This window comes from Zootoca vivipara, chromosome 14 (assembly GCF_963506605.1).
Source record: "Zootoca vivipara chromosome 14, rZooViv1.1, whole genome shotgun sequence".
NCBI lineage: Eukaryota > Metazoa > Chordata > Lepidosauria > Squamata > Lacertidae > Zootoca > Zootoca vivipara.
The window spans coordinates 41,076,668-41,088,363 of record NC_083289.1 but is presented as its reverse complement, the minus strand read 5'-3'; the positions used below and the strand labels follow the sequence as shown (position 1 = coordinate 41,088,363).

General features: G+C 47.0%; 1 protein-coding gene across 2 annotated transcripts in view; it reads right to left on the bottom strand.

The window, feature by feature from the left end:
* Nucleotides 1-2,659: 2,659 nt before the first annotated feature.
* Nucleotides 2,660-11,696, bottom strand: part of REXO5 (RNA exonuclease 5) — a 35,824-nt gene continuing 26,787 nt past the window's right edge. Inside the window, exons 17-20 of one of the 2 annotated variants that reach the window (XM_035130497.2) lie at nucleotides 10,920-11,139; nucleotides 10,145-10,353; nucleotides 8,718-8,827; nucleotides 2,660-4,043 (exon numbers count right to left, since the gene is read on the bottom strand). In XM_035130497.2, the coding sequence (XP_034986388.2) occupies nucleotides 3,980-4,043; nucleotides 8,718-8,827; nucleotides 10,145-10,353; nucleotides 10,920-11,139 (603 nt within the window). In that variant the 3' untranslated portion in view covers nucleotides 2,660-3,979. The remainder of the gene's footprint in view (nucleotides 4,044-8,717; nucleotides 8,828-10,144; nucleotides 10,354-10,919; nucleotides 11,140-11,696) is intronic. The other variant, XR_004693526.2, reaches the window with a different exon arrangement.

Genomic DNA, 11,696 nt, shown 5'->3' with positions numbered 1-11,696 from the left:
AGTGCCCTCCATCTTTCCCAACATCAAGGTCTTTTCCAGGGAGTCTTCTCTTCTCATGAGGTGGCCAAAGTATTGGAGCCTCAGCTTCAGGATCTGTCCTTCCAGTGAGTACTCAGGGTTTATTTCCTTCAGAATGAATAGGTTTGATCTTCTTGCAGTCCATGGGACTCTCAAGAGTCTCTTCCAGCACCATAATTCAAAAGCATCAATCCTTTGGAGACCAGCCTTCTTTATGGTCCAGCTCTCACTTCCATACATCACTACTGGGGAAACCATAGCTTTAACTATACGGACCTTTGTCGGCAAGGTGATGTCTCTGCTTTTTAAGATACTGTCTAGGTTTGTCATTGCTTTTCTCCCAATGACAAAAAATACAACTACTGTAATTAATACAATTAGTTAGCTGGTGTTTCCATCCTGCCTGTTTTGCACTGGTTTTCCTCCACCATTGCCCCCCATGGTTATGTCTTGTAGCCAACATATTTTTCCTCAGCGTGTCCCAAAAGTCTACTCTGCACAGTCTACTAGCACTGAATACAGCCCTACGAGCCTGGCGTGCGTTTGGGGATAAGGGTGTCACCTCTCCTGTTGCTACACAAAGCTCTGTGCCTCCAAAATGCGCCACAATCACAGCTCAGTGCAACCAAGGTCTGTGGAAGCAAGAGACATGGGGGAATTAGAGCAGGCAAAGCTTGTTGAGCACAGGTGCAAAAAGCCCATCTGCTGACATTTTCTCACCTACACAACTGCAGAATGTACCTGTCTTTCGTTACATGTTGTCACCATTTAGCTGCTTGAATACATTTCTGGCGAGAACCCGGTGAAATGGTCGGTGACTCAGTTAAGCTCCTCGCTTCACCTTTGCCTATTTTCCCCTCAGGCGGCTGCCATTTTTATTTGCCCGGAATGTTCCGGAATTAGGCCAGGAGGGGATGAAGCTCAGCCTTGGTTGCTGGCCTCCACATGGAAAGTGTGTTACATGACCTCCCTCACAGGAAAAAGAGTACATGGACAAGAACGTAGGTTTGTAGCCAGACAGATGGTGAAATTGCATTGGCTCATGACCCCAGGCCCCCTTCCCAAAGTGGGATTTGGGGTCTCATCTGAAGTGTGGCTTGGGGATCTAAGCTCAAGCATTGTTAAGTCAGCCCCACTTTTGAAACATGCCTTGCAGTCATGAGCTCATGATATTTATGACCTATTTACATTTCCATACCCTCCAACATTTCCCCAATGAAAATAGGGGTGCCCTAAGAAAAGGTGGGACATTCCAGGATCAGATCAGGAACTGGGGCGGCTTCTGTAAGTCTGGGGCTGTCCCTGGAAAATAGGAACACTTTGAGGGTCTGCATTCCCTCACCCGGGAGCTTGAAGCATGGTTTCCCCCTACCCTGCTTTTATTCTCACAACCCTGCGAGGTAGCGCTTGGCCCATTGATCTTCATGGCTGCGTAGGTTTTGAAGCCAGGTGTTCAAAGCCAGACTGATGCTGAGCCCCACACGAGACTGGCTCTTCCCACCTACTGCTTTCTGCACATCGAACCTCTCTACTTCTCTGGCCGCACCAGTTTCGATGCAGGCGCAGTTCAGAGGCTCCCGTTGCAAGGATGGGCAGCCTCTGGGCCTGCAGATGAGGTGGGATCCTGGTCAGCCCCAGCCAGCATGCCCAGTGGTCAAGGATAATGCAGTCTTAACAGTAGCTTGAGGACTGCTGTCCCCACCCCACCCCCAATGCTGCTTTTCTAGCTTTTCATAAAAGTGTGTTTATGTACCGCCCTCTTGCAAAACATCAGTGTGCTGAGCACGCCTGGGGGCCTGTTGCTAACCTACAAAATGTACTGGTCCCGTTGTTCCTGCTCTTGGTCACTGTCCGTTCAGTTGCCTATTCCAAGTGTGGATACAGTGAGGAGATGGAACAGCTTCTCCAACCTGCCTTGGCTTCTCCCTCTGGGCAGTTGTGCGGATTGAGCCCAGAGGGAGGGCAAGCATTTAGGCAAAGGGGAAGTAGTGGCTGCTTCCTTTGGAGGAAGTCTATTTCCGGCCCCGCACCCAACCCCAGGAACACAGGAAGCTATCCTTGCTGCATCTAGCTCAATATTGTCTACACTGACTGGCAGCAGCTCTCAAGAGGTTTCAGGTAGGGGATGCTCTTAGCCCTGCCTGGAAATGTCGACGGCCCACAGTTGTTTCCAGCTTGGAGCTGTCATTGGGTGTGTTATCATCAACGACATCTTATTCCTGAAAACAAATCTAGTTCAAAGAGTTCTTTTCTCCCCAAAACATGTATTCAGAGATTAGTTGGTTTCCCTAAGAGGCCCTTTGCTCTTAAATCCAGTTTTCGACATTTTTTTCCTCTTTTGGGGGCACAGGGCAATCTATGCATGCTCAGAGGGGCTCAATGCCTTTGCTCAATGTTTTTAGAAACCAAATGGGCTGCAAGCCTACCAGAGCTATGGTCATGTGGGCTTCCAAAATATATTTGGAATAAATAAATAAATAATTCAGTCTATACACATTCCTGCCTCGGCAAGAGTTTCTCTTTCTCTCTCTCCCCTCCCTCCCCCCCCGGTGTTCCTCCACCCCACTCAAGCTGAAACCTTTCCTTTTATGAAGATGGAAAAAGACCAAAATGTGTGAATCACAGATTCCATTTTCCCATGGGCAAAGTTAAGTGTTTTGCTCTAAAATGTGCTACTTCCTGCAGGCTGGATGGTATGTGTGTGTGTGTGTGTTGAAAATGCTACATACGTTTATGAAAAGCTTAATTATGGGACCTAAGAGGCAGAGATAGGTGGGTAGCCCTTGTCTATGCACCTTTTGGCCCCAGGGGTGGGTGGGCGGCATTTTCTTACATCCATGATGGTGTTCCTGTTTAAAACTTCCAACAGTTAACATTATTTCTTGTTAAATTTCTCTCTCACACACACAAAGGCCAATATTTATTAGAGAAGAATGTCCTGAGAATTTTCTCATTTGAGCAAACCCTTAACTTGTTGGGCGAATTTTACACACAAGAAGAATATATGTGGCAAACTCTCCCTTCCCACTCAAAATTTGCCTCCTGCAAATCCAGGTGGTGAATTTCGGTGACAACCGTTAGAATCCAACCGTTAGATAATGTTGGCTCTTAAAAAAGGTAAAAGTAAATGACCCCTGACAGTTAAGTCCAGTCGTGAACGACTCTGGGGTTGCAGCGTCCATCTCACTTTACTGGCCGAGGGAGCTGGCGTTTGTCTGCAGACAACTTCCAGGTCATGTGGCCAGCATGACTAAGCCGCTTCTGGCGAAACCAGAGCAGCGCATGGAAACACCATTTACCTTCCCGCTATAGCGGTTCCTATTAATCTACTTGCACTTTGATGTGCTTTCGAATTGCTAGGTTGGCAGAAGCTGGGACCAAGCAACGGGAGCTCACCCCATTGCGGAGATTCGAACCGCCGACCTTCCGATAAGCAAGCCCTAGGCGTGTTGGCCCTTCAACATAGCTTTATTCAGTATTAACCGAGTGGAAATTTTTCAGAATGGAAGTTTTCTTTGAGCTCCACCAAACCCAGACCCAATTAGCTTCTTCCATGCTCTTTTTCCCCCACCTAAAGATTTGGTTAGCAGTTAGCAGAGGTTAAGTCAGGCACCCTCAAACTTCGGCCCTCCAGATGTTTTGGACTACAATTCCCATCTTCCTCGACCACTGGTCCTGTTAGCTAGGGATCATGGGAGTTGTAGGCCAAAACATCTGGAGGTCCGCAGTTTGGGGATGCCTGGGTTAAGTGGAGGTGAAATGGAGGGGGAACCCAGCTTACTGAATTAATAACTGGATCAGCTTCTTTCATGTTTGACTTGACCGATTTTAATATTTAAAACACTGAAGGAATGGGGGGGGGGACACGACTTGCTGCTGTTCGGGACGCAGGGCCTCAATGAAATCACTGGAGCTCTGAGCAAAACCAGGGCGTTAAAAGCTGTGAAGGCGAACAGGAACCTCAAGAGGCAGGCTTTTCTCCTTTGATTCCCAGCAGGACTAAGCCCTGGAACGATTCGGAGCCTCTGCAAAGCAAGCGACAGGAACCAGAGTTACTTGCCTTCCAGGGACACAGTGCTGAAAGGTGGAGGGCTGTGTAAACTCTGCTTTTTGCAGGCAAACGGAAAGCTGAACAAGATGCCCTGTGTGGGCAGAAGGTATTTATTTATTTAGTCATTCGTTCATTCATTTATTATAAGTATATCCCGCCTTCCCTCCAAGGAGCTGAAGCTGGCGCACGTGATCCCTCCTTTTATCCTGACATAAACCTTGCAAGGTAAGATTAGGCTGAGAGAAAAGCAACCGGGCCTTGGTTGCTCAGCCGTGGAACATGAGACTCTTATTCTCAGGGTCGTGGGTTCGAGCCCCATGTTGGGCAAAAGATTTCTGCATTGCAGGGGGTTGGATTGGTTGACCCTTGCGGTCCCTTCCAACGCTACAATTCTATGATTTTTTTTTTTAAAAAAATTATACACCAAAAAAAGAAAACAAAAATACAAACAAAACAGTGATAAAGACAATATTAATTACAAATCAATAAAGCAAAAAGTGCTCCTTAGACTATAGACCCGACCTCCCGTCCATTCCTTATTTCAATTATCTATTAATTGTTGCCAATACACATGTTTATCTTAAATTAACTAATTATTGATTTATCTTAAGTTTCATATCTTTCTTAAATCTACTACTAAAGTTATTCAAATGCTGAGACAGAGTTTAAACTACTGTAATTGTTTTTCAAAGAAACTTTGAAGACTTCCCATTTTGAGATGAATTCCTGTTTTGGTTTGTTCTTTATTTTTTCTGATAAACCACCTAACTCCGCATAATCTGTTAGCTTTTGGATCCATTCATGGATAGAGGGGATTTCATCGCTCTTCCACTTTGTAGCGATAAGAACTCTTGCTGCCACTGTGGCGTATAAAAATATACTCTTCATTTTTTGTGGGATATCCAAATTTGTGATCCCCAGAAGATAAGCTTCTGGTTTTCTCTTAAAGGAAATCTTTATCATTTTTTGTATTTCTAAGTGGATACTCTCCCAAAATGCTTGGATTTTTTTGCATAGCCACCACATGTGATAGAAAGTGCCTGATTTATCTCCACACCTCCAGCAGTTACTTGGGACACTTTGTACATCTTTGACAGTTTCCAAGGTGTTGGATACCATCAGTGTTGCATTTTTAGGAAGTTTTCTCTTACGGTAAGACATAACAGTTTGTGAATTTCCAATTATTCTTCCACAAATTTTCCCACTGTGGCATGGTTTACAATTCTATGATTCTAAGGCCAACCAGTCGGCTTCATGGCTGAGCGGGGATTTGAACCCTGGTCTCCCAGGTCTTAGTCTGACACTATAACCACTACGCCATCCTGACCCTTAGGGCAGATTCTCTGGAGCCCTGTTTAAGCAAGCCCCGTCTCCAACATCCTCAGGAGCATGCAGGCTGCTTTTCACACCTTTATGTCAAATTGTTGGAGCTTGGTGAGAAATCTTGGAAGGGGTGACCAGGAGGAAAGTTTTGTGTCGAAGAACTATTGCACTTAGTTCAGCTTGGACATTAAAACCAATTTCTGGGCTCAGCATTCGTATGCTCCTCTGGTTGGTGGATCTTGGGATTATAGTAAAAATAAAACAATGTAGACCCTAGAAGAGTGAAGTCTGCCCATCCATGCTACGTAAAAGATTTCTCAAACTTAAGCACATTCTTTTCCTTGCTTTGCCATACCTTCCAAACATTTCACAGATGAAAAATAGGGGCATGCATATTACGTATTTATTTGCATACTGAGGATTAATACCAGCGCCACCTCCCCAATTGTACTTTTCTGGGATGGGGTGTTTCTCTAGCCTCCCCCCTATGTGTTCATTCTGTGAATGCCTGCAGATTTAAAAACCAAGGAGGGTGATTAACCAAAGGAACAAAGATATACTAAGCAAGTATCATTGCCCTACTATATATTAACTGCTCAAATCACCATTTGGCAGCTGCAGCGTGTGTCAGATGAAAGGACACTCCCTGAGTCAGGCCACACACCCCCCCCCCCCTGGAATACTGTACACAGTTCTGGTTGCTGAACGGAGGATATTGTAGAGATGGAAGGACGGCGCAATAGGGAAAGCAAAATGATCGGGGTGGGTGGGGGTGGAACAACATCCATCTGGGGCTTTTTAGTTAACGTGGGGAGAATGGGGACAAAGGGGAGAGAATTATAGTTTACATAACGTATGCCCATTTTTTAACAGGGAAGAGCTGCAGCTCAGTGGCAAACCCTCTGTATGCAGAAGATTTCAGGTTCAATCCCCAGCGTACATTTAAGTTTGTTGAGGGTGTGGGGCGCTGCTAGGGGTGAACTACAGTTCCCAGGATTCTCTGAGGGAAGCCTTGTGCTTCAAATGTGCCATGTGGCTGCGTCCACAGTCTTCATGACAGCCTCCAGACGTGGGGGGGGGGGGCTGAGCTGGAAATCTACCCTTGTTGGTCCAAACAGCTTTGCGCTATGTAAAGGTAAAGGGACCCCTGACCGTTAGGTCCCGTTGCGGACGACTCTGGGGCTGCGGCGCTCATCTCGCTTTACCGGCTGAGGGAGCTGGCGTACAGCTTCCGGGTCATGTGGCCAGCATGGCGAACCAGAGCAGCGCATGGAAATGCCGTTTACCTTCCCGCTGGAGCGGTACCTATTTATCTACTTGCACTGGCATGCTTTCGAACTGCTAGGTTGGCAGGAGCAGGGACCGAACAACGGGAGCTCACCCCGTTGTGGGGATTCGAACCACGTCCCTTTGCGCAATGTACTTTGGTGCAAAAAGAAAGAAAGGAATACGGCACACTGGCAAGCTTTCAATAGTTAACAAAGAGCAGGAAAATACAGCCATGAATCAATTCCTGTCTGCGACCCCAGGCTTATCAGGAGCAAAAAAAAATGACTTGCTTGGGAAGCATCTAACACTTCCCTGCCACCCCCCACCCCCACCCCACCCCCACCCCCACGCCCGGCTTCAAATAATCAGCAGCGAGGGTTTAGGATCAAAGGATGGAGGCAGAGTGAATTTTAAAAGGCCTGCAAGGGCTCATCCCTGCATTCAGTCCTCCCCTGGGGCTGATTAAGCCAATGTGGCGTTGCATGCGGAGCTCAGGAAAGGGAGCTGGTTGGGGTGGGGGCTGGAGAAAAGATCTATAGCTACTGATATAGCACATTAAAAGAATTATTGCAAACAAGCGAAAAAACTGTAGCAGCAGCAAGAGACCCCCCCCTCCCTATACCCCAGTGAACTGAAGAACAGCCAAGCCGGTCTAGCCTCTAGGGTGCTCAGCTTCCTTTCTTTTAAGCCCCTGAAAAATAATAACAGGAGCCCAAAGCATGTAACACTTGCAGGGAGGAGATAACTGAAAAGCCATAAAGCAGCAACCGAGATATTTTGTGCTAGCTGTCGAGAGCGGGGCCGGAAGACTCCAACCAGCTTGAGATGGTAGGACTGCGGTCAGTTTTAAGGGCTCCTTGTTCCCATCAAGCTAACTGAGGCATTTCCCAATTTTCCTTCCCACATTTGTTCAGGCCACCCCTGAGGCCCGGTGGATTGGAACCTTAGTGCTCTGTGCAAATTTTTGACTGTCATGGCTATTGGCTCATTCATTAAATCTGAAGAAGTGTGCATGCACACGAAAGCTCATACCAATAACAAACTTAGTCGGTCTCTAAGGTGCTATTTTTTTAAAAAAAAATCATGAAAGCAGGTCATCCATCCAGACTGGGGAGAGGAAATGGAGATAAGAAATTTGTGCCGGGGGGGGGGGGAGAGATTTGGTTTGAATATGATGAGGTTTGCTTTTCCAACTGAATCATTTAGTACATTTTATCTAACTGGCACAGACTTACATTCTTTTCTCCAAATAAATAAATTTCTGCTTGTATTCACCAGAGCCTGTCCCACTCTCACCCCTTTTCATGTCTTGGTTTATTCTTCAGGGGGATTCAAACCCCCACCACCTTGTCAAGGTCCACAGAATGGTAGGGTTTGAAGGAATCTCAAGCGCCATCTAGTCCAACGCCCTGCAATGGTCTTTCGAGGGCCACTTAATGATTTTCGTGCCTGTTGTAGCAATTGCAATGTGCTAGATGCAGTATGCTTTTTAATTGCATTCTTTCTTTCTTTTTTTTGCTTCTTTTATTTTCTTACATTGCATTTCATTGTGCTACCGTTTGCATTCCACAGAAGAAAAACATAAAAAGGCAATTGAAAATTGCTACAAATACTTACTGCAGACAATCCTGTGGACCGCCTGAATGAAGCATGGAGGTCACTGGTGGTCCGTGGAATACAGCTTGGGAACCCCTGCTCTAGACCCGTGTTCTTCAACTTTAGGTCCCCAGATGTTGTTAAGACTACAAAACCCATCATCCTCAGCCACTTAGCCAATGGTCGGGGATGATGGGACTTGAAGTTCGAGTACATCTGGGGGACTCAAAGTTGAAGAACAGTGCTCTAGATCAGGCACCCCCAAACTGCGGCCCTCCAGATGTTTTGGCCTACAACTCCCATGATCCCTAGCTAATAGGACCAGTGGTTGGGGAAGATGGGAAATGTAGTCCAAAACATCTTGCGGGCCAAAGTTTGGGGATGCCTGCTCTAGATTATGAGCTTAGTTTTCAATATTAGAATTCAGTGAAAGCAGAAAAAAAACTGCAAAGTTTTTTACCTGTTTGTGCCTGGCAACAAAACAACACAGAGCGTGTGGTTCGGCAAGCACCGATGCAGCTGTTTGATTCTACGGTCTAATGTCTTCACGGCTTTCTTTAAATCTTCTTCCTGTGTAGGATTAACATGAAGGCTGTCCATAAAGCAAAAACCCAATAACCACAATGACACTGGGAAGGGCATCAGAAAGCTATTGTACAGTGGGCAAAAGAGCATTGGTAGTAGGGTCCCCAGTACTTTAAATTTGCAATTAAAAAAGAACCCATGACAAACTGATTATCTAAGTGCTTTGTGGGCATTTAAGTCAGGGATGGCTTTTTTGTTTCTTTCTCTCTTTTTTTGGCCCAAGGACGACAAATGATGTTGGTCCTCTCTCTGAGGACTGCATAGCAGCCACAGGTGCGGCCCAATCAAAAGTGGGTGTTGCCAAAATTGGCACAGTCCCCCCGTGCCCCAACTCTTGCACCTTTACCCACGCATATGGGCAGAATGTTCAGAAGCTCCCTGCAGGATCAGGCCAGCTAGTGTAGCACTCTGATCTCCCAGTGTTGAACCAGATGCCCAAAGGATGCTTGCAAGTGCAACTTGAGCACAACACCATTCTCCCCACTTGCAATTCACAGTCACCGGTATTCAACTGTACGTTGCCTTCAACGGTGGACATTCATGCATACAAAAATCTTTCTCTCTCTCTCTCTCTCTCTCTCTCACACACACACACACACACACACAACTTTGATCTCAGCTGATTCAAGTTCACTCCTGATTCTTCCTTTGCAGTCATGTCTTGAATTCAAGTCCTGGCTACAAAGGAAGACGTTCCCCTTTGAATTCAAGTTGGGCTGGAAAGGGAGAACACTTAGACGGCACTCCCAACTCTGCCTTTCCAGATATAATTCTGCACTGAATGAGGTGCCGAACTATACAAGCCGCCCTGCGGGTCTGTCTGTTGGACAGCTGGCCATCCTACGATGTCCGGTGATGGAAAGGAGGGGGTGGTTTCGGGCAAACCCACGCCACAGGGGAAATGAGGAGGTGCAATGGACCTGAGTAGGCTTGTGGGCCACAAGTTCCTCACTGCTGCTTCCCATCAAGCCCTGCTCTGTGCTCTCCTCCCACCCCAGTGCAGGAAAATGTCAGTGGATGGAGCTGGCAGACCAACTGTGAATTTGCCACCTCCGGTACACATTGTCCCAAGGTTATGAGTAACGCATGAACGTAAAATAACAGGAAGCTAGTGCGGGTGGTTAGGATTATATCCTCCGACACCAAATGAAGTTTCTAGACCAGTCATCAAGAACACTCCACTGGCAGAGTCCGTTATCAATGCTGCAAGCTCAGGAAGGTATCAGAGAGGTAACCTTTGTCCCAAGCTCTGCATTCAAACCACTTTCCCACGACACACTGAGAGCAAGGCAAAAAGCTCACCAAAGCAAAGGGCCGCTCCTTTTCCAGGGAGGGAGCTTCAAGGGGTGGCTGTGAGGCAAGGAGCTTCCCGCCATTTTGATTCACGTGACGAAACCATTTGTGGAGACGTGCAGGCGTGAGAGCCCTCCTGCTCTCCATTTTGCTTCCTCTGGCTGCCTGTTCCCTTATGGCTTCAAGAGCATGGGAGGCGCTTTCTGGTGTGGGGAATTCTAGAACACACACAAAATCAATTGAGTGCTATTTCCTCAGCCAGCACAAATAACAAAGATTAACTTTTGCTGGGGGAGATTCCTAGGATGGTGTTTGTTTGCTCAAGAGCAGGGTCTCCAAACTAAGGCCCGGGGGCCGGATGCGGCCCAATCGCCTTCTAAATCCGGCCCGTGGACGGTCCGGGAATCAACGTGTTTTTACATGAGTAGAATGTGTCCTTTTATTTAAAATGCATCTCTGGGTTATTTGTGGGGCCTGCCTGGTGTTTTTACATGAGTAGAATGTGTCCTTTTATTTAAAATGCACCTCTGGGTTATTTGTGGGGCATAGGAATTCGTTCATTTCCCCCCAAAAAATATAGTTCGGCCCCCCACAAGGTCTGAGGGACAGTGGACCGGCCCCCTGCTGAAAAAGTTTGCTGACCCCTGCTCAAGAGCCTGCCTCCGCTCATCCAAGAACAGCAGGAATAGATGGCATATAAATAGTAATTATTATTATTATTATTATTATTATTATTATTATTATTATTGCGCCTAGAATCCAGTTCCTCAGGTGCTCTACTTACTGAGAAAGCAGTAATTCCTATGTTTTCCGGTTCTGGGATCCCTTGGCAGGAAAACGGCGTTTAAGTCTTTCAAATAACCCAGCTTCTCCCGCAAGCCTGCCTCGCTCTGGGCTTTCCCCAATCCTGCCAGGTAAAGGACGCCTTCATTGTCTGCATCTCTTTCCAGCTCCTTCACCAGCATCTCACAATCGAGCGTTTCCTCAGTGACGGGTCTCTGAAGCTGAAAGGCACCAGAGGAGAAACTGAAACTCACCTGGCGCCCTGTAGTCCAGAGGCCTTCTACCCTGTGTGCATGAGGGCATTACTTAAAGGGGCTGGTGGGCTTGCAATGGGCATGAAATGCTTGAGAGGAATTTGGAAGATGCAGGTCAGAGCAGAGGGTGGGTTTCCCCCCGACACACACCTCTTTTCGCAGCCTGATCACCTGGAGGTAATTTGTATGCGCCATAGGCGAGTGGCTACATGCAGGTCTGGTGGAAATATTTTGCTCTGTGTGTGCTCAGTGGGAGCCAATTTATATCCGGAGCATAAGGTAAAGGTAAAGGGACCCCTGACCATTAGGTCCAGTCGTGACTGACTCTGGGGTTGCGCGCTCATCTCGCATTATTGGCCGAGGGAGCCGGCGTATAGCTTCCAGGTCATGTGGCCAGCATGACAAAGCCGCTTCTGGTAAACCAGAGCAGCACATGGAAACGCCGTTTACCTTCCCGCTATAGCGGTTCCTATTTATCTACTTGCATTTTGACGTGCTTTTGAACTGCTAGGTTGGCAGGAGCT